The 24,247-nt window shown below is 37.4% G+C and overlaps 1 protein-coding gene across 1 annotated transcript in view; it reads left to right on the forward strand.

Annotated features, from left to right (window-relative positions):
* The window catches only part of LOC141435907 (uncharacterized), a 50,609-nt gene that overhangs the window by 10,066 nt on the left and 16,296 nt on the right, over positions 1-24,247 (forward strand). Inside the window, exons 2-3 of the mRNA XM_074098745.1 lie at positions 4,216-4,356; positions 20,306-20,328. Coding sequence (XP_073954846.1) covers positions 4,216-4,356; positions 20,306-20,328 — 164 coding nt within the window. The remainder of the gene's footprint in view (positions 1-4,215; positions 4,357-20,305; positions 20,329-24,247) is intronic.

The raw sequence follows: 24,247 nt of genomic DNA on the forward strand, positions 1-24,247 counted from the left end.
TTTTTTTTCAAAATAAATAATTACAAACATAAAATACTTAAGAGTAAGAATAAAATTAAAAAAAAATTAAAAATGAAAAAAAGTAAAGAAAAAATAAATAATACAGGAAATTTATGAAGACTCTTAGTAACAAAACTAAAACAAAACATGTTATTTATATCTACGCTCAGTGGAAGTGTAGAATGCTTCCACCGTCATAAATGAAATAAAAAAGCAAAAAATAAAAAAATATTGGAGATATATAGTCTCCCAGTTGTCATAACATACATATAATTTGATTCAGAAATATACATTTCAGGTCAAGTAACCATAAAAAGCTTTTGGATTCCGAAGGCAAGCTTACGCCTGCCGCCCCCAAAGTTAGCTCACACGCACTCATGTCACTGAACGGGTAATATTAGAGAGGGCAATTTAGTAACATTAGAAATAATAAAACTGGTGCTAAAGTTGAATAACATAACCAATTTAGAAAACGTTTAAAACCCCCGGCATTGTCATTTCAATGTACAGTCACCATTAGATATTTTGAAGCGGCCAAGGCGATCATAAATATCGAAACATGAACCTCTAATAGTACATTGTGTCTTAAGGGCGGTAAATAAGGAATTACGAACGAGTCGAAGACTGAGGGCTTTAATGAGTCGATGTTCGTAATTTTAGTACCGCCCGTGCGACATACAATGTTTTTCATCACATTTGCGAGTAAAATTGTATATTTGTAAAACAAAACTAATGTATTTTCAAAAATTGCCGATACCGCTGACTATATTTATACGGTCTTGGCTCCCCGCCGCCCTCCCCCCTCCCCCTCCGCAGCATGCGCATGGCGTGCGTGTGCAGCGCGCGCACGGAGCAGCAGCACACCATGCAGTAACAAACTCATTTACCGACCTTGGGCTTCATGACATGAAAATTAGTACGGGGAATGACTCATTTACCAACCACGGGTTTCATGAGAAGCACAATAAGGTCGAGGGTTTTATTTGGGGGGTTGCAACCAAAGTAGCCTGCATGTTACGACACTGTTTACGAGCAAGTGTGATGAAAATAACTTAATAATATAGCGCATCTTCCGATATTTTTGACCACCTTCGCCGCTCCGAAATATCTGCTGGCAACTGTACAATATCTCAAAAATGGATGAACCAATTTAATGAAACATAGCTAAAAACTACCGCAAAGACCCGCTACCGCTAGACTACCGCTGTCACGTGAAAAAAATACATCAAAGTCGGTACGTAGTCCGTCCCGATGCGACTGACAGACAGACTCGGACTCTTTCGTCATGCTATACGTACAACTCATGATTTCATAATACTAAGATACTTTCCCTCCATGTGGCCTTACGAATTTAAAATGTTCCATATTTTGGTTGCTGGAAAAGAATTAGAAACACGACGGAAATAGAAATCATTTCATAAACAAAATAAGCCATTTCAACACAAAAGCTTCCAATATTCGAAATACCTCCATATAAAAGCAAAAGATAACGCAAAGTTAAATGAAGATCATATTCAATTTGGTTTCGGCCGAAACACGGCATGTTTCGTGTTGTTTCCGATAGCGGATGGCTATGATTGAAAAAGTTTAATCGGTTTCGATCCCGATCGGCACCTTGCTCAATGGAGATACGACGCTATCAAAAAAGCGAATATTAATTATGAAAACTTTGCGACCAACTTTTCTGCGGAGCAAGATTGATTGTTGCTAATTTGTTTGGGTTTCAGTATCAATTTGGCACGCAGTTTTTTCATTTCGTTCAATTTTATGGGAAATAGAAATTGGATTATGCCGTTCGATGACATTTTATGACATGGATATGTTTTGAAATTCAGTAGCAGATGCAAAATTGGGGGTCGTTATAGTACGATTTATATTTTTGATACTTTTTGGCGACATACAATTTTTCTATAGCCTTTTATACATACTTTTATATCGTCTATTTCTTATATTTTTTTGTTTTACTGTTCTATACGTCAGTTTTAATTGTCGTGTGGCATTGTCGTCGGTGTACTTGTGTTTTTGTGTAGTATAATTTAATACCTATTAAAATATATTTTATAGATGGAAATTGCTTTGTTTTATTTCCACCGTATATAATACTATTTATTATGGTGCAATTTTCGTTCGACCACCGAATTTCATCGATCATACATGCCATTACGTAACTTGTCGTTAATTTAATTACCTACAGTAATGATAAAAGCTACTTAATTCGAAACGACACAAATGATAAAATAGGTACCTAACATCTAAAGAAATACTGTAGCAGGTAAAGTATAAAACGTCGGCTTTGTGGGGCATATGAGTGCCGCGAGAGCAAATCGTAACGAGCATCGCAACATGCCTTAAGTCGTAAAGTATACGACTTTCCGTGTTACAGTTACAGCGTTTCATGTCACGCTTTTACTTCAAAATTATTCAAAGCCCGGAAGAGACTCTCAAACGCATTTACAAAACAAAGACAATCTGTCTCCAAATTTAAAATAATTATCGTAATAAAGCCGCAGAGCATATTTTTAAAGCATGCGTTATCCTTCCGCGATCTTAAGGCACTTTGTCCTACAGTCGACGATGAACGAGAAGCGAGTAGAGCTGGAAACTGTATGCTTAGCGTATTTTCCCGTTCACAAAATACGTCTCGATCGCGTTTGCGTTAAAATTTCACTTTGTATGGCAACACGGACAGGTTTGCGCAACAATTTTTGTGAGTGTAGATTTCGTACGCGTGACGGCTGACGACGACTGACGACGCCGCACCATGGACATGTGGCGGCTACGTATCGACGATCGAACGCTCGATTTACGTCTTCGAATAGTAAACTGAAAGTTTTGTGAAAACGCTACACTAGAGGCACTGCGTACAAGCCAATGCGTAGTTCCTATAGTTTTGTCGCTGAGCCATCACATATTTCGAAGCGACCAAGGTGATTAAATATATCGAAACATGAACTATAATGCCTAAATAATAGAGTACATGTTCCGAAATATCTGATGGCGGCTGTAAGAGCGCGACGGGCGACCACCCGCACTGTGGAGTAAAATTACAGCTATTTGCTCTCTTGGCGTGAGTTCTGACTGCCAAGCGAGCCTTGTTGATCGAATTCTACTTTTGATAGCTCTTGTCGCTGCGACAAAGCAGTGAAAAGCGAATTCTCGCTGACAAAGTCAGCAGCCAGCGGTCGAACCTTGTGTATCTATTTTACTGACACGGAATCTATATCTATTTGTTTGTTTCTTGAGCGAGAAAATAGATGATAGCTTATCTCTTCCTCGCCGGCGGTAGGACAAGTGCCTAACTGTTATCAAATTTCTGCTTAAAGAAAGTTGTACTAAGATCAAATTCTGATGTTTCCCCAAAAGCCTTTCAGCCTCCATGGTTTTAAATTTGTACTGCAATAAAGGAGATTTAAGAGTTGTAGTAGATATGAAGTGAAACTTTGCGACTAAAGAGTTGGGCTCAAATTGGGTGTTATCTAAAAAAAAAAATATTTAAGGCGTATCATAAAATTAATTATGACAATATCATGGACTGGGATGTTTGGAAATTGGAAATACATAATTTCGATCTACATTGGCGATCTCTTACTTCAAATAGCGAATTTACTGTGTTAAAAATGTTTAGTTGTATTAAATACTTTGCGATGTATTAATTAAGATTGCAATTATAAATACAAAATTAAATTAAGCCCCATCTTCACCGTCCACCATCAAAGGTGGCGACGCGAAAAACAACTTATTTTAAAATCTTATAAAACAATGTAAAGCGAAACATTGCAGGTCGCTGCTGCAGTGTTGTAAATTACTTTTTACGTTGTCACGAACTTAGCTGGGTGTCACAGTAAACATTATTCAGTGACTTGAACATACCTACGAGCTACGCTAAGCTGACTTAAACATAATGTCTACAATACCAAAGCTTGGTCATGTGTCATAATGACCAATACATATTGAAAAAATAACGCAAAAGGACCAAAACGCGTAATGACCAATAAGCAAAATGGCCCATACGGGAATTGACCAATCTCTAATTCGCATATTGACTAATCTTCTTATCCTTTCAAACCGGTGCACCTAATGCGTATTAGGACTAAGTCGCGTTATGCCTAAATTTCATATTAAATTAGCTTTAAGTCTAGGATGATGTTAGCCTTTTTGGCTGACGGCTTACTTCGTTTTAAAGCTATATCTTTATCAGACCAACCTTTTTGGCAGACTGCTTACTTCGTTTTAAAGCTATATCTTATGAGCAGCTAAACGACAAGATAAATAAAGTGTGTGGGCAGCTGCAGCAGTGGTTCTCCGCGAACGGGCTCATCATGATCCTCACCAAGTCGAACATCATGCTGTTCTCGGGTAGAGGTATCGTGTCACCGCCATCGATTGGTGGACCCATACCGCTATGCCAGCAGTGCAGGTTTCTGGGCTTCACACTAGATCCAAATTTGAATTGGAAGAATCACGCGACTCCCTATGTGGCAGGTTAAGCAGTGCGGCCTATGCTTTGCGCAAATTAAAGCCCATTCTGGCAGATGGTGCACTAAAGCAAGCATACTTTGCGTATTTCCACTCGTTGCTTTCGTATGGTACCATACTATGGGGAAACTCCACGGACTGTGAGCGCGTAATGGTTCTGCAGAAGCGGGCAGTGCGGGTTATTGCCGGTATCAACCAAAGGCAGTCGTGCAAAAACATTTTCACAGAACTTGGTATCATGACCCTATCTTCGTTGTATTTGTTTCAAGTTATTATGAATACGCGCACAAACATATCTAACTTCAGTCGAATGAGCGTAGCTGGTAAGATCACTCGCAGCACGGGTCGCTTACGGGCAGTCCCTCATAGAATGGCATTAGCGGGAAAAAACCCGCGCGTTATAGGGCCCAAATACTATGAACACCTACCCTCACACCTAAAAAGCGAAAAGAATGATGAAACGTTTAGCCGTCGACTAAAAGACCTTTTGTTGAAAAAAGCGTTTTATTCCGTAAATGAATTTATGAATCTGACATTTTAATTTTATTGTTTAAATTGTTATTATTATTTCTTGTTTTTATTTTATTGTTTTTACATTGACATTTCGAATTCATAGAGGTAATAGAGACTGGAGCAATGCGAGCGTACTGCGGTGTGATCTTAACCGAAAGGCAGTATAGAGAACACGGATACGCCTTGGAAAATAGAAATACAATCTTTTTGACGCAGAGAGACCCCTCCTTTAGGGATCTAATCTGGTTCAAGTTAGGTAACAGATCAAATTTCAATCTCTTCGTAGATAAAAAGAAAAGAGAGACTGTGGAGATCATCGCCGGATTAGCCACAAGCGGTTTAGCGATTGATCTCCGCCACTTATGTGGTAAACAGGAAGGCGTAGCCTTACACGATACGATAAAAGAGTATATAAATGGCTGGCGCACGCGCGTGACCTTATGCAACTCGTTGCGCGACTTGTTCGCCGAAAGATTTAAATTGTTACTCAATTATTAATCTTTACATATCCTTGACATTTATTCTTTATATACATTTCAATGTGTTTTCAGTCTGACGATCCCTTGAGGAGAACCAGACTAATTTTAATTGTTTACATTCACATGACATGCTTAGAATTTTATATTTTATAATTATTACTAATCATATTACCTTTGACGATTTCAATACAAATTCTTATAACTGACATTTATGTAAATTATAATGTAATTATGTATTGATTGAATAAATAAACTAAACTAAACTAAACTATCTTTATCCGACCAACTATTCATCAGCCTGAATCGCGTTATGCCTAATTGTCATAAATACCTATAACATGCAAACTTCTTTATCGTACGCCGTACTGGCACTTGAAACTGGAGTCTTCTTATGATAAATGAACATAACGGGTGTCGTTCATCACTCATGTCACATAGGTAATTTATTTGTAGTGTCGAGTTTTATTGCGGTTTTTATTTTAAAGATAACCCCGATTGAAGTTGTTTTTGTAAAAAATAAAATGGGAGCTGAAAATTTACTTGAATATGGCTATGCATATACTAAAAACAAAACCAATTAATGATAATAATGATGGATCTTCACTATGGCGATGCTCGAACAGGAAGGTTTGCAGTGCTTTGTAGTTTTATGCTACTTACGTTTAATTTTTCACTGTTTTAAGTTCATTTTTACATCTGTTCTGGTTCTCCGCCATTCACCTCAAAATTGCATATCTTACATCATCTTTATTTCTGTAGGACCCTGCAACGTTTTTAAAGCATAAGAACACAATAACAAACCATTTTCACTTCGTATCTTCACGCTATTAGCACTTTTTAAATCGCTCTTGATGGAGTCTACCTTTTTCGGTCTTTTATTTAGGTTAAGACATTTATTTCTCATAAGAATTAACATTCACTTAACATGAGAAATACATCACAGAAAAGTAGATTACATGCAAATAATTTCATAAAGATAAGTATGCACATTGTAGATGTGGGTAGCCATTAAGCGTAATTTGAGGGTAGATTTCGATTCGGCCGCTCGGTCGGTAACTCGGTAAGCACGCATCTAGCGAGTGTAGATAGTTTGTTTACATTACTACTGCGTAGAAACAGAGATCGAGCGCATCTGGATGTGACATGATGATTTGAGCGTATAAATGTTTTTAATTTTATTTTTAATTTCATTTTTTATTATTATTATTATTATTTTATTTATTTATTAAGTATTATTATTATTATTATTTTTTACATTTAGGTTTTACACTTATAATATTTATTATTAATATATATATATATTTGATTATTCATGCGAAGATTATATATCTATTTGGTTAAGTTATATTATCATTCTTATTATTATTTACAACATAAATAACAATAATGAAAATAAGGATAATTTATTTTATGAGATGTTCTGCCTAAAACAGCATATTTTATGCATTACTTTAGTAAAGATAAGAGTTTTAAATTACTAAATAGATTTTATTTCGTATACATTAATTTAAGATGTGCATTATTCATTTTTTTTTTTTTTTTTTTGGTATTTAAGGTAAAGTAATATTGTTATGTATAATATGATACTTTAGTAACTTTTTGAACGTATGAGGAGTCTTTGCCTCTTTTATATCCCTGGGTAGTTTGTTGTATAATTTTGCGCCTTCGTGGATTATTGTTCTTTTGCCGTAGTTTGTCCTCGAAGTATATAGCATTATTCCACTACGTCTAAGTCTGAGTCTCTGAATTTGTTGTTTTTTAGTGAATGTTATCTGCGTATGCATATCTTTATTTAGTATCTTTCGTATCAATATACAAGTTCTGTAGATATATGTCTGTGTTATATTCATTATCCCAGTTTCCTTATATAATTTTACAGTTGGTGTTAAGAAATCATAGTGGAATAATACCTTTAATAACTTATTTGTGCTCTTTGTAAACTATATAATTTGTTTTCGCGGCAGCACCCCATAGTTCTATTAAGTATTCAATGTGTGGTTTTACTAATGAATTGTAGATAGTGTATCGGACATACTTTGGCATACATTTCACAATACCACGTAACGCTCCGGTTAAAGATATAAGTTTAGTTTTAATTTTTGCTATATGTGGTTTCCAGCTCATATATCTATCTAGTATTAAGCCCAAGTATTTTTTCTTGTTCAACATGCTTCAAGGATCTACCATCAATTGATAGTGGTTCGTGATTAGGTATTTTTTTTTTTAGTTCTTCGAAACTCTACAACTTCGGTCTTTGCGCGCGCTGAAGCGCGTCCTTTTTTCCTACATATATAACATTTCAATTTTCACTTAAATTTGTTTGAAACGTAGCCTTGGTTGCGTTCTTGTAATATTGTGATTGTGTTGTACAGCGATAGTCTTATCTTATATTATCGTTAGGGGTCCTTGCGGATACACTTCGACCCGTAGGGATCTTTTGTGTAATTACCCCTCCTTCGCACTTACTCTATTGCCTTTATCACCTCGTCCATAAATTGGATGATTTGACGTAGCGGTAGTGCCTTAAAGTCTCCTGGTGCTGGGTATCCATCGCCAAAGAGTCTCATTCTTAATCTGGAGAGGGCGATAGTCAATCTGCTATGCAGCATGCTGTTAGCAACGTACACCAAAAAAAAAGCAAGCACACGGGTGGCCTGTGTACAGTAGTGGGACGATGACAGTATTGGTAAATTTAATAATTCATGAAACATGGCAAATTAAGAAGTTAAAATAAAATTCATTTTGGTTAGCGTTAGCTTACTGTCGTTCATTAGACTACTGCAAGAGCTCGGGTGGGTAAATAATTGCAGTGTATCAAAAAAGTGCACGCCTTTTGGAAGCGTAATTGCATTCATCTGACAGTGTCCATCCAGATTTGTATTGCTCTTTGCAACTTTAGCATTTAATAATTTTACAGTTTTGTTATATTCTGGTTTGGAATTTATATTTATCATTTAATTACATATTTCCATATTAAACAAAAAAATAAAATAAAAATAATACCTAAAGAACTAATACCGACAGGGCGGGATTTTATTTAATAATTTTATCTAAAGGTGATACATTACTTAGCTGTCAAATTAGTTATATTTGTTTTTTTTTTACTATTTAATTTTACATTATTTGTATAAACAAGAAGACAGCTTGACAAACAACACTGTGCACGACATTTTGTTTCATCGCAACATTGTGACTATTTGTGACAAAAATCAAACCTATCACGTATTAAGTAATTTATAATATAAAATTACTGTGATACCGTGACTTGGGTAGACAAAGGGTTGTGAATTCATTTTTGGTCATTAAAATTACAGGCGTTACAGTGCAGGGGTGCTCTTTGGCACAAAAAGAACTGACTTGACAGTCTTGTCAGTCTTGTCGTACTCATGACACATGTTTTATCCGCTCACGTCTCATAATTAACCGCATCGCCAAAATAAGACTGAAGATTCGTCGCAACCGCATCGCAAGACCCCGCGCTCATCATCATCGGCCGGAGCCCTAACCAGGTGAGTGCTTCTGCACTGTTAGAAATTCCATTTGGTACAAGCGGGCTCTTGGTGATCTCGGTCGGTCCTCCGCCACCCCTTAAAATTGGCTATTTACACGCCATACCATAAGGATAAGACTTGGGGAATTGTATATATTATAGTTAAGTTATTTTTAGGATAGATAGTAAGCACTTCAATTGTACCTTTTTAATAATGCTTTTGTATAAATAAATACATAGTACAAGTTGTTTAGTTGTACTTTTACTGTAAAACGGAAAGATAAAGCTACTTAAATGGTTTCTTTAAATAACAGTAAGCATATATAATTGTTCTTGTATCTTGTGTTCACATCGAAATGAGTATCATTTTGAAGACCGGGTTTGTGAGTATCACAATACTCACAATATAAAATTTCAACCACAAACCGTTTCAAAAGGAAAGTTTGTTGTATCTGCTGGACATGTCCGGGATGTAGAAGGATTAAGAACAAAACAGGGACAGTGTTCAATAATTCAACCTCGCATCATAAGACAAACATCTGTTACTAAAATTAGGTAGGCAGTGAAGTCTAAGATGACAGACAGAGCCCACATTATTTCTACCTACTTTTGGCCACTATGAGTGCTGCGATAGATTTCACTACTCCCACCTAGTACTTCGCACCCAGCGAATACACAGTCCCTGCTTGTAATTGCATTATTTAATTAACTGTATCAGTTAAAAAATTTGGTCAGAGTATTTGAAGTAAACCTATTGTGGGTTGAACGACCATAGCACAATAAATTAAATCAAAAAAGAAATTTTTAGAAATCCCCAAGGGAATTCTACGATATTTATTCTACTGGTTTACCAGAGAGAAGCCGCGAGTAGGTAATAATAATAAAAAAAACTCTTTGGGTGCTGTGAATGTCGCGTAAATGTATCCCTGGGACTGAGGAACCAAGCCAGAACTTGTGAGCTATCAGCTGACATTACATAATATACTGAGCGGCAAAAAAATCTGGCCCTCAAATGTATGCAGAATCGGTAATTTTGTATGAAGGTTGGGCCAAGTATATTTTATCCAATGGGTAATTTTGGTCACATGTAATTCAAACTGATGAAAATCTTCGACTCGTTCACTTCGACACAACAATTATTTTATTGAATGAAGCGTATTTCTGGTGCAAGGGTTGTCCATAGCTATCCAAGTGGAAATGCCCGCAAGCGTTATGGGCACTTTTGCGCCGGGAAAGTCAAAGGGCGAGCTATTTGACTATATTATTTTTATAATAATTAGTGATACATTTTACTTATGTAAATTACGATGTCATTTTTACAAATGAAATTATATTGAAATAAGTATAGGATTCAGCACAAGTTTAGCACAACGTAGCACAATTACGATCAGGCGTTACTTTCAATGAAGTCAATGAACCTAAAATGAACTTCATTCCTTTCGTTCGTAGCGCGGTTTTGTTGCTCCGATGATGACCTCTGATAAGTTTGAAACGCGTCAGCGCAGTGTCGTGGAAGGCGGAGGATCTGCTTGAACCCAAACTTCTTGCATGGACGAGGCTATCGTAAGATCACGGGTAAGCAAAGGCATTGATTGTAGTTCGTTTACAAAGTCCTTTTACTACACCTAATGACCAGAAACAAACTGATCTACAGCAACAGATCAAACTACAAGCAGCAATAACTGTATCTGTAAACAACAAACATTTAAGACGGCTCCGGTATGACATTACGCAGCTGTAAAAGCACTTTTCCGCCATTTCCTCTTCCATTATTAACGATAAAACAGCGGTCAAGCGTGAAAGCCGCGACCGGCCCTTGTTCCTGTTTTAACTCATAAGCAATTTGTCGTAAGAAAAATATAATTTTCTGTTCATTCGGTAGCCAACTGGAAATTTTTCTTTTCAAAGAAGAGATTTAATTAAAAAAAAACTGAAGAGAAAGTTATACTGAAGAGAAACTATGTGCAAATAGTTGGTCCAATTTAGAACTCTTCGTTTGTCTTTTCGAAACGAATAAAAACATTTGATCGCATTAAACTCGCACTCATTTTGCTACCTATCTTTTTTAAATCAATGATGTATGATATCTTTTATAAGGGCCCCGTCGCCACATTTGCTCGTCGCTTCTGGGTACTCAAGAGCTGGCGCGTACTTATCCCAGCGGATCGCTCTTGCGGTCCAAAGGGGCAATGCCACCAGCGTCGTGGGAACCCTGCCATATAGGCAGATCCTTTGGAAGTTTTTTATGATAATTTTATTGTTACGTATAAAAGAAGAAAGAATTGGCTATTTACACACCATTATATTAATGAAAAAAAATCTGCGAAGCCGCATCTAATGCGGAACCCTAGACATTGTACTGTTGTACAATAAAATTACTAGAGCAATATGATACTTACACTCGTTTTGTGATGTTGAGCGCAGACAGCAATAACGCAAGTCATTGCAAATTGTTTTACAGTTTGAAGCACGAGTACTTTCTTTTTATTTTATTTTACAAGCAAGCGTGTAGTGTTAAATATTACAAGAAAACATTTATAATGGGTTAGTGTTTCACTCTATTTTTGCTGTAACAAGCGGTAAGAGTTTCACTCTATTTTACCGTAATAAAGATAGAATTGTTTTTTTTTCAATAAAATATTATCTGTTAGTTAGGTACTTTGAGGAATATAAAAATATGCTTACTGGAACTTGTCAAAGAATGAAATTTTTAAACCCCAAAATAACCTAACCAACACAAAGTTGGAAAACCCCCGACTTTGTCACTACAAATTTTGCTGTAACAATAAGAGTTTCTATCATAAAATAGAATTTTTTTTCAATAATGTAGTTTTCGCAGAAATATAAGAGAATATTCTGAACTTATCAAAGAATGAAGGCTTTTTCCCAGAATAACTAACCAACACAAGTTACCCCGACTTTGTCACTACAAGTTCAATATCTCAAAAACAGCTGAACCGATTTTGATGAAACATATCTAAGGACCATTGCTAGAAAATTTGATTACGGAGTCACGGTAACGTAAACGATATTGAATCCGACGAAACAGGAATCTGACGAAACAGGAACAATTCATACAAATATTCCCTAATAGGGAATCAATGTATATTTTGAAAGTAAAACGTGCAATGAACGATATCAATATTTTAAGCGATCTAAAATGGATAAACAATAATGTATCAATAATACCTAGTACCATAAAACAGTTATAAAACCAAAATTTAAGCCTGGAAACCAGCTTGAATATCGTTCCAAAGTTGAAAGTGCACTTAGTTTGTCAAGATTACGTTTACATCCTCAAGGCAAAGTTATTCACAATAAATATCAGAATGTGTTGAGAAAAACGGTGGCGTTTCAACTTTAAAAATCTTAAATAATTCGATATCTGGAAAAGAAGTGGAACTGCGTAGTACAGAAGTAATTCATAACCACTTACGAGTAAGAACGGTCCTTTAGTTGGCTGAAGTGGATTTTATCACCTAGGCGAAGAAGTTTACAATCGGAAAATGTAGAAAAAGTACTAATTGTTTATTACGAAAATTATATAAAATATTAAAAAAAAATACGTAAAACAGCGTCTTTGTATCGAATTATCGACTTATAAAATGTGTGTCTTTTTATTTATTTATTTATTCCTCTTAATGGCGGCCATAAGGCTTGGGCCAATGTCAGTTAAATTAAAGATAAATAATATTCTTCTTATGCATGTTGTACGGTGATTGTAGTTTTTGCAACTTGATAGCAAACTTCCAGAAACCACGCGGAGACCACTTGCGCATTTAAAAATGTCAGACACGAGAGCAATATAGAATTTTGTGATCACTGTTCACTGTTAAGGTTAATCGCCGCATAAAACACTATCAAAATTATACTTCAACTAGCCAAAGAAGCAGAAATACCAAAATTAGATATCGTCTACATCCGCCATGTTCGAATGCTACAAATCGAATCTAAAATGTGCGTCCTCGCACCACTGAGACGTCAACGTCAACACCCGTCATCCAGGCTTTGATAATATCCTTCCACTGCCGGTGGTTTGAATTAGGCGCAGTGGGGGTACACTTAAAACGTCACTCTGTGTTCGTTAACGCTTTGGTGTCATAATGCTGACACTGAGTTGTCAAAAATGTGTCAAACGTGGACTTAAAGCAATTCAAAGTCTTTCCGCCGTTCGGCTTTCGCGGACTGTTTTTCAATTTCTCTGTTTTTTTGTAGCTGATATTGTTGTTAAGTTTGATTTGTTACAGTAATTCTATTTTTTTTCATTAGTAGAATTGTGTAAATCAGTAAATTTACTGTCAAAATATGTTTGAAGTTTATTCAGAATTTTAGCAACAATTTTTTTTGTGTAAATTTAAATATTTTGGTATCTAATAAGCGCACGCAGAAAAAAATATTGAATATTATGATTAGGTACATTATAAGTAGGTATTTGAACATAATTATCTCGTAGCAGGTGGTAGGACCTTGTGCAAGGTCCGCCCGGATTGCTACCACCATCTTGCTCGCTAATCCTGCGTGAAGCAGCAGTGCTTGCACTGTTGTGTTTCGGCGTTAAGACAGCCGGTAAATTACTGCACGTGAGGTATCCCATCTTAGGCCTCTAGGTTGGCAACACGTTGCAATACCCTGGTGTGCAGATGTTTGCTCATTTGCTCCTTTGCCATCCAGTCAATAAAAAAAAAAAAAAATAGTAGCAGTGATATCGACCGGCAGGTCTAAACGGGGCTTAAGGGACATTAAACTTGTTGTATGCGTGGGTGTGTATTTGATTTATGACTTAGTTCAACATGCAGTCACCAGTTAGCGCCTATTACCATACATGCAAATTTGGCCATAGAGTTGCCTCTTTTTTCCTATAGGTAATTAAGGTACTAATACTCTAATTAGGCGGCTGCAGTGCTGCAGTTGTCGCTAGCCGCGTTTTTCATACCTTTGCAGTCACCGTATGTTGCAAATGGCGATTGCAAAGCAACTAAATGGTCTGCTCCGTCAAAAAAAACTGCAATTTAGACCACGGTTTTCACAAAGCGAATACGGAATGAACATGGCACATGTGGTGATAATCCAGTTAGGATTTTTCATGGAACGTTTTGGTTCGTCTGTCAAAAAGATATTTCAAAGCGCCGTTATTATTTATTATGTCCAACAAAATGCACTGAATATATTTTTATAAAAAAAAATCTTACTCAGATTTAGCTGAAGTGCAGTATACGAGTATGACTGTTAAATAGCGTATGTTAGGTCTTGAATAATGAATAGTTCCCAATCAAAGGTGCGACCAAACCGCTGCTTAAAAAATAGTGACGGCACGGAATCGCAGTGACGCACCGTTTTTATCGCATGCTCTCCACACCGCTTGATTTCTTGCAAAACGTACAGATTCCAAATATAAAATATACTCAGCGGCACAAAATTTGGCCCTCTCTACATAGGTACAAAATTACCTATTACTGCATACATTTGAGGGCTAGATTTTTTGCCGCTCAGTATATTAATTTTATCAAGCCGTTTTTCGACAGTGGTTATGTCGCGCTAAGAAAGAGCATAGCCAGAAAGAGCATTTAGACGCTTTGAGAATCTTAAAACGCGTACCGTGTAATACTTTTTCTTCTTCTTCTTCTACAAATAAATATTACTTACACCATATCTAAGCTTTACACGTACCTAATGTTATATTTGTGTTTTTTTTTGTCCTGATACCTGTCACTTTTCTATATTTTATGTATAATTAAAATTAACCAGTGTGCAGATTATACCTACCTGCACAAAAATCTACATAATTATATGTTTGCCTGCTAATAATATATGACATGCAACGACCTCATTATAGTGCCATGGTTCTTATAACAATGTCACTAATTTTGACAAAATCACGCGTCTTCGTGGGTAGCACTAGGTATAGCCATGGAAAATATTTATTTGTGTGCAGGTTTTGCATTTTATTTATGTATACCTAATCAATTACCTATTGTATATACGTGGATATGTTTTGACTTATGTGTAAATCTTACGCCCGTTGCATAGAAATTTGGTCGCTAAATTTATATATTTATTTATTTATCCCGTTGTAATCTAAAAATATTGTCATAACTTCGCAGAATCCAATTGTGAGTAATATGCAATATCTTGCCCACAAGTAATGCGAAAGCGACTAGCCGTCCGAAGTTTTTAATTTTAGTTCCGTTTTTATTACAAAAGCAAGCAAGAGGAGATATATTTTTTCTTGTTTTTAATACTATAGTATCGGTCTAATTCGTGACGTTTTTATTCTTCAACAAGAAATGAAAACCAGTAAATGGGTATCCTGATGCTGATGCTAAAGCATTGTCAAATTAACAACACTAGTAAGAATTATTTTATCGTCCTTGCTTATAAAATACTACCTCTATAATATTTGTAAGGAAAGGTTTAGAATAGAAAACATCTAGAATCTCGTTTTTTTTTAATTTAAATTGTCAACATGTATTCGATGAATCGTGAATCGTTGAATTCGAACAGACTACAAGAGTATAGCCGGCTTAAGAATGTTGCCTCCCCTTCTTTTCCCGTGGGCGCCGGAGAAACCGGCCGAGGGAAAATACCAGAAGATGGGCATCAGCGTCTTCTTGGCTACTTTTGCATCCTATACTGCGCTCGCTAACCCGCTTGCCAACCGTGGCGAGTATTGGCAACCCCCTCCCCCCCCCTTATAAACCTCAAATGTAACTGTAACAGGCCTTTATGTCTAACAGTGGACGTCCTACAGTAGTCTCGATACTCTCATTGGCACTTCCCTAAGAGTACATGAACACACAAAAGCACTCATCATCGGGAACGGCTAGATTAGAGAGTTAAATAAAATGGAATGCAGCAAGCGGAGAGGAGAACGTCTACCAAATAGACCTGGTTAAAGTTGGGATCATGGTAGCAGGCCGCTTCCAACCGAAGCAACTGGAGGTCTATGGGGGAGGCATGTGTCCAACAGTGGACGTCCTACGGCTGATAATATATTGATGACGACGTACTGTATGCACGGACCTTAAAACATTTTTTTGTTTGAAAACAGAATGGACAATAATATTACCCGTAACGATATCAAATTGTATTAAGCGCGTAATTGAAACGGTGTGCTCAATAATATAATTACAGCACTAAGCGTCAGCCCCTAATTGAGTTCTAGAACTTGGATGAGTGAATTTGTCTTTGGCTAAAAGTTATATTAGTTAAGAACGGGCCTACCCCGCCCGGGAAATTATTATAAAGCGGTTCGAAGATCGCTCCGGAATTCGGATACAGTTTGGAATAAATTGAGCGCGACGATTTGCTTTATTAACTTTCGAGTTTGACGCCATCTTTGATTTTGAAGGTCTTTTATAGATAAAGGATTTTTTTTCTATAAATAAGCAAGATAGCTAGCAGCTGTTGTGTTCTTAAAACTACCTGTTTTATTGCTGTCTTTGTGGGAACGCTATTGCGACCAGAGGGTCAAGAGTAAGGGTATGCGCGCACGAGCAACTTTTGTCTCCGCGACTATTTTGTCTCTCACATCAAGTCTATGGTAGTCGTGTCGCTACGTGTGCGCACATCCAAACTAACCCATAGACTTGATGTGGGAGACAAAATAGTCGCGGAGACAAAAGTTGTTCGTGCGGGCATACCCTTAGCCGAATAGGTAAAAAAGTGTTCATTTCTAAAATAACCGAGCACTAAATATAATATTACCATGAAATAAAAGATGCTGAATAAAGTACCTACGGATGACACGATAGATTGCGGTAAGCTACTTCTAAGCTAATTTGGGGCGTCAGCTGTATCAAAATGCATTCAACTTAGAGCTTTAGTTAAATAAGGCCATGTATTGAATCAAGCGTTACATTGCAAAGGTCCATAATCAATAAACTGAAACAATTACTTTACTCACCTGCAACCTTATGATAGCTACATTTATGCAAGAAATGTGTGTTCATGCTGGTCCTCCACCACCACACTGTAAGAACACACACAAATCACACAAACCCATCCATCACCACCACCACAATACACTGACGCGTTTCGAACTCCAAATGTACTTGATATATTGAGGATAGAAGTAGATTTCAATATATTTTTTCGTACAAATAGCCCCGTGATTAACCCCAATCTCATCATCATCATCATCATCTCAGACGTAGGACATCCATTGTTGGACATGGCCTCACCCCCACAGACCTCCAGTTGCCTCGGTTGGAAGCGGCCTGCATCCACCCTGAACCCGCAGCTTTAACCAGGTCATCCGTCCATCTTGTTGGTGGACGTCATACGCTGCGCTTGCCGATCCGCGGCCTCCACTCCAGAACTTTTCGGCCCCAACGGCCATCCGCAACCCCAATCTCACCTGATAAAAAATGTAAATGAGGCCAAACGAGAATAAGAGTATGTGGCCTAAGGGTATCCCAAAAAGGACTGGTCACATGCTTGCATGCAATTCCATCCCAGCCTTATTATACGTCCCACTGCTGGGCACAGGTCTCCTCTCAGAACAAGAGGGCTTGGGCCATAGTTCCCACGGGCCCAGTGCGGATTGGGAACCTCACACGCACCATTGAATTGCTTCGCAGGTTTGTGCAGGTTTCCTTACAATGTTTTCCTTCACCGCAAAGCTCGAGGTAAATTTCAAATGTGATTCCGCACATCGAAAAACTCAGAGGTGCGAGCCAGGGTTTGAACCCATGACCATCCGCTTGAGAGGCGATAGGTTAAACCACTAGACCACCACGGCTTGCATGCAATTATTTCGCTAATATTATGCATCTGTGAACCCTCTGTTTCTCCGTCACACGTCTACGTTTCAACATGTCGCCGGCTGAACGATTTATGTGTCGCCAATCACGACCATGTGCCGCTGAGTTACGTTAGTTTGCGCAGTGTTCCCGCTGTGTCAAGTGTGCTGTGGCCATTTGGTGTGTTTAGTTTAGTTAAGTTTGGTAACCACTCACATGCTTTGAATTGTGAGTTGAACTCTATTCATTAACAAAATAAGAGCGTTGACAACAACTAGAGTTGTCAAAAGCATGAGAGTGGGTAAGCAATAATTTAGCTATGTGGGATATCAGTTTTTATTGTATTACTAGCTGGTGTCCGCGCACGTTCAAAATGGACCTTCACAAATAAGTGCCTAAAAATTAAACACTTAATATCTAGTGCAGCATTACAACGCTGCATGCGAGTTGCGTGTTGCATACTTTTTGGTTATTTTCATTCGTTTTCACTGGCCGGTTTTGTGCTAGCTGTTTACGTCGTAATACTAGGTAGTTGATTTTTGGTGTGAATTTTGAAATTTAAATTTGTGTCTTGGCTGTTCCTTTGGCGTTTTTGTTTTAGAGTCATTCTTAGAACATTGGTTGTTGAGTGCGGAACACTGCTTTCTGTCCTGAAGTGCTATTTTTTGCAAAATTATTGCTAGTTAACAGTCCTGGATTCTGTGCTTTTTCATCTGTGCCGTGTTGGCGAAGTTACAAAAGTGCCGCTAGTTTGTGTCACGTTCGTTTTGTCCACCTTTTTACGACAAATTTCCTACTTTCCCGTGCTGAGGAGCACTTTTTTCCTGCATCGTCGATTTTCCATCGGGTAAGTGTTATATTTCATTGACGCTTAGGGTCGTTTAGGCTAGTTCTTTTTGCTTTGTTGTGGGCTAATTTATAAAATTCTTTCCAGCCCGACCGTTACCCCGGCCAGCCTGAATCGGGTATCATCTACCGGACATTTTTACCGTACGCTTGGTTGCGGAGGTTACCAGCCTCAGCCCTGCAGTATTACCACGCGGGCTGTTGAGACGCGGTCAAGGAGAGGGAAACCTGTAATCTGTTCAGTGCCAAATTTTCTGTTTGCGCGAAATCTTTATACGTTAGGTTTCTCAAACTTACTTTACCCCTGATTTTTCTCCTAAGGGCAAGTTACTAGTTTCCACATGTCATGCATGAAATTAGGTTTGCTCCTAATGTTTTGAGGGCCTTACGTATTTGTTTACACATCGTGCTATTTCCCAAAATACAAATTTAAGGCTTACCATAAGCGCTTCCGTTGTTTCGGTTTTATTTGGACCTTATATACGTCTGGCACTAACTTGTTAAATTACTTGTATCAGATATACCGTTTAGCCAATCAATGTTCCGCCTCGCAACGCGTTTTTGTGTCTATGTGTTGTTTTTTTATAAAAACAGGTCTTTCAGACCCTTTTTTTGTATAATCCGTGTCTGTGTTTTATTTTGTCAACCTTTAGAGGCATAAGGGTTTAATAAACAATTTTTTGTGGTACCAAATTCTACGTTGTTTGATTTATGCCGGCCTGACTAAGGTCTACGGGCACCTTCTGTGCTCATGGGCTCTTAGTTTTGCTGCACTAGATATTGATAATAAAAGTGCAACAATAGCAATAGCATGAAACTCCAATTCACTTGATAACAGCAGTTTCAGGCTAAACCGACACTGGTTCAACTTTAATCAAAACGGTGTTCGCAGAATCTCTACGGGAAATGTATTTTACCGAAATCCGACTATGTTTGGTAACCAATACTAGTAAATTCGGTGTTAAGTGTCGGCCTCACACTGCAGAATACTAAAATGTAGTCAGTGTATTACAAGAGGCCGGAAAAAGATGTCGCACTATCGATACGCTTTGTCGATAAGTTTTCAAACGTCTTTAATATACATTTATTATAACGTTTCTTTATTTGTATTTATAATTTTATATGAGTTATGCTTCCTTCTGTAAATTAGGCTTGGTGAAATCTGTCCAGGTGGAAAATTTAAAGAATTGTGGGGTTTTGGATGCAATAATTAGAAGAAATTTAGTACCTACAAAAAAATACCAGCTTTAAAATCACCTTAAAAAAATACTTAATATTGATGAAAAAATAGTTCAAGGTAGGTACGCAAAATTTCACAGCTATTATCAAAACGGTGTTTGTGAAATCTGTACCGGAAATGTATTTTACCGAATTTCGACTAAGACCAAATGTAATTTCAGCTTGCGGGAAAATTATTCCTCAAAACGTTTTTTAAGGATTATTTCAAGTTGTCGATACACCATCAAGGCCCTACAGGAGGATGTAAAATTGCTTGTCGCGCGAAACGTGCGGTCGCGTTCGTACGTGCCGCCGCGAGCGCCTTTGTACTGTGCTAAATCATCGCTACTCAAGGCTTTGCTTTATCAGAGCCTAGATCTAGGGCACCTTTAATGATACGCTGGGGTCCCAGTGTAGCACGGGTTAGGTTAATTAGTTCAAGTAGGTACAGTTTCAAATATTTCAAAACATTTTGATTTCTACTGTGGGGGAGGCCAGCTGTCCTTAGTGCCTATGGTGTCTATTCTCGGACGACATTGGAGGCGCATCTCTCCACAGAGTGGAAGTAAGTTGAGTTCGTTATTAGCATTAAGTAAGATAAATTGGCTAATAGGTATATTTGCATGTTTAATCATGTCTTTGGAGACCCCTGACCCAAATCTTGAAGCCTACTGGCTACAAGATTTCGGGATTGGCGCGGGTCGTAGAATTTGGAGGATCTGTTGCGTTTAGCTCGAGTTTGATCCCACCGGCTTCTATGGGAGATGAGCCGGTACCACCGGAGTCTTTCCGATCCGTGTTCCAACCATTGTCTGTGGTTGGTTACAAGTTCTCAAAAATTCAGGTCCTGACGTTTTCGTCAAAGTTATCTTTGCCGAAACCGTCATGGCGTGTGCAGGTGATTTACACTGCACTTTAACATTTAAGAATGTTTAAGAAAGGAGTCTGAGTCGTAAATTTACGGTATTGACGCCCCGTAGCTCCACAGACCTTATTGGTTTGGTCTTGATTTGATTTTCTCTTTTTATTTTTATTATCAGAATTATAATAAGGGCGGAAGCTATTCCCGTCTCTCTCTCTCTCTCTCTCTCTCTCTCTCTCTCTCTCTCTCTTATGGCATCCGAGTCGTGAACGTCGCTCTCCAACATATACTTGTTAATTCATATTAATAATATAAACCAGAAAAGCATTTATAATCTGTCTCCATAAATTCTCGTAACTTCGACATGTACAAACTATGATGTAATTTTATACTGAATGAATAAATAATCTAATCTAATCTAATCATGTCTTACTGGGAACTTGCCCTTTGTTAGTAAATTGTTATGTGTATTTTGTATTTTTAAGACTTTATTTGGCACTCGCGATACAGACCCAGAGTTTAACGCGAAGGCCATCGAAAAGTTAGATTAGTTATTTTGTATTTTATTCAAACGTGTATTGCTAAATAAAATTATCCTTATTCTTCTTCTTAAGTCCAATTCAGTATGCTGTAACCATTGTTAGTTTCACCATCGCGGAAATAGGTCACAATAGAGAGATCTCTTTCCAGACCGATGTCTGGGGACCGAAGTGCGAAGGAAGAGCGTCAAATGCACTCTATTGCCAATTACGAACTCTAGCACGGCAGTGAGAAGACTAGGAGAATCCACTACTGTATTCTTTTTCCAAGAAAGTCGACCATGACCACTCTGTGAAGACTGTAGCGACTTAGAAGAGAAACTTGCATTCAACAATTCCTTTAACACTTTACGCGTGAACTTTGGCAAATTAATAAAAATATCAAAAAATTTATCCCACGCATATTTTTAATGAAGTCGTAATTTAATTCACTGCACAATAATAGTATCCATAAATTTCTGTCAAAGTACGTAGAGTAACTTTACGTTTAAATGAAATTTCCAATGCAGTTCACGTAAGCAGTGAATGTAAATTTAATTTCCTGAATTTGTCTGATAGTAGGTAGTTAAGTATTAAAATCATTGTCAATGTACAACGGCCATAAATTCTGTTGCTGTAACCCCAATATTTGTAGTGTACTCGTATTTGTGTGAAACAAGAATTTCAATACTAAGGGGCTGTTTCACCATCCATTGATTATTTTTAACTGGCGGTTAGGTGTGATGCCGTCTCTATTTGTTTTGTTCGATTAAACGGAGACTGCATCACATTTAACCGTCGGTTAACGCTAATCAATGGATGGTGAAACTGCCCCTAAGTCTAACTAAAATCCAGGTATTAGTTAAACTCACTGATTTTAAGCTTGACTTGCAGTTAAACCTTTTTCACAATAAACGACCCAGTGGCATCCTTGATGATAGCAATGATGGCTTACTGAATCAAGGTCGTAATGTAGGTCGTTTATATTGATGCTATAACTCCCGAAATTAAATAATATTTTTTAAAATACGGCCTATTAGTGATGTGTAAAAACCTTGTACAAGGGCTATGAATAATAACCTAACCAAAAGCTCAATATCTCAAAAGCGGTTGAACCGATTTTGATAAAAACATGTCTATGCCATCGCTATATCGGCTTCCAAATAAAAAAACCGTATTGAAATCGGTTCACCCGTTTAAAAGCTACGGTGCCACAGACAGACACACATAGCGGTCAAACTAATAACACCCCTCTTTTTGCGTCGGGGGTTAAAAAAAAAGCACAATTTATGCACTTCCCACGCCCAGGGGATTAACACGCTGCAACATCGCTATTTTGCTGGCTATTCTATTTTGCTACCATGTTATCACGATGTACCTACTGTGAATTTGTGTACAAAAAAATATGTTCTTTTTCAGCCTACAGCATTCTGTCACAATCAATTAATAGGCTACCCAAAGTACCCAACGAAGAAAAATCAGGGGAAAAAACTCGTGTATAAGCGAATTTTGGCACAGTTGCAGGGAATTATGTTTTAAACCACATACTAAACTAAATGTACTGATGGGTGGGGGTGTATAGGTCCCATTTTTTAGTTTTTCGTAAATAACTCGTAAACGCTGGCCCACAGCAAAAAAAATTCTAAAACATGAGGAATCTACTTACATAAAATTTTCAACAAAAAAAATTCTATAGGTAATTTTTTTCTCTGAGATCAATATTTCACGAGATATGGCGGGAAGAAGATGGACAATAAAAAATAAGCACATTTCTTTAAGCATGGCGATGGATGGATGTTTGTTACTCTTTGAAACTACTGAATGTATTTGCATGAAATTTGCCATACGGGTAATATATGTATACCCTGGATTAACATATAGGCTACTTTTTTCTTTGCCCGCGACTTTGCTCGCGCAGATTTAGTATATATAGTTTAAACTTTGTGATCGTTTTGATCCCACAGGAACCATAAATTATTTTGGAATAACATTTTATTTTTATTATTAATTTTTAGACCCGATATACAAGATTTAAGATAATTAAATAAGTGAAAATTTCAAACTAAATATTGCTAAAGGGGATTAAAAAGCATGGAAATATATCAATTGGAAAAACAAGTGTTATCTTTCTATAGAAAAATGTCGAGGTTTAACACGCAGTTTTATTATTCCACACGTTGGTGTGATGTCCTGTCAGTTCAAGTAGAATATTTCGCATCCTTTTGTACGTAAGAAATAAATAAAGGTAACAAAGAATTTGAATGTTACACGCCTTCTCAGTGCCGTTTATTTTGGTGGTAAAAATACACAGTATAACCCCGCCGACGCTCTACCGCTTGCCACTAGACATAGATGAATATTGATGTTGATTTCTAGCCGCCAATCAGCTTTAACCGTGCTAACGCCCATCCGTAAGCGTGATGTCACCCAGAAAACAACACAACTCACCCCTCATCATCCCGTCCCCGCGTAAAAGTAGGTACACCATCATACCGGCCGCGTTGCCCCGCTGAAGGGCGATGAACAATCTCTGGATCGAAGAAGACCAGGAGCGAGAGTTCAAACCACGCTTTCGCAAACGCCGCCCCACTTCCCCAAAAAAGACCTTTGACTCACTGCCCCAACACCCAGTCGTTTTCACAGCAAACAAAAAAAAATTACCTACTTAGTTCAAGTGTAGTTATAATCTAGGGTACCTAGTGTTTTTAATTGCCATTGTTAATATTTTTATGTTATTGATTTAAACTAGTGGCTGCGGCATTTATTTGTATATGTTTTTAAATATTTAATTACTTTAGTTTATTTATTCATTCAATACTTGATTACATTATAATTTACATAAATGTCAGTTATAAGAACTGATATCAATATCATACGCAAAACGCAAACCCATAACCTGAACGTATTTATATCTTACTTTGGCAACACATTCCTCCTATTTCATCCCAGTAAGGGTACCAGTGCAACGAAATTTTAATAATGAACACAATTGACTCGAGTGATGCTATTATTGTTAAAACAATAATTTTGCGCGTTTATTGAGAAATAATCGCCTAATTGTGATAGTGCGGCATGGATGAGGATATATATCACTTATTGATGGA

Source organism: Choristoneura fumiferana, chromosome 15 (genome assembly GCF_025370935.1).
Source record: "Choristoneura fumiferana chromosome 15, NRCan_CFum_1, whole genome shotgun sequence".
Taxonomy (NCBI): Eukaryota; Metazoa; Arthropoda; class Insecta; order Lepidoptera; family Tortricidae; genus Choristoneura; species Choristoneura fumiferana.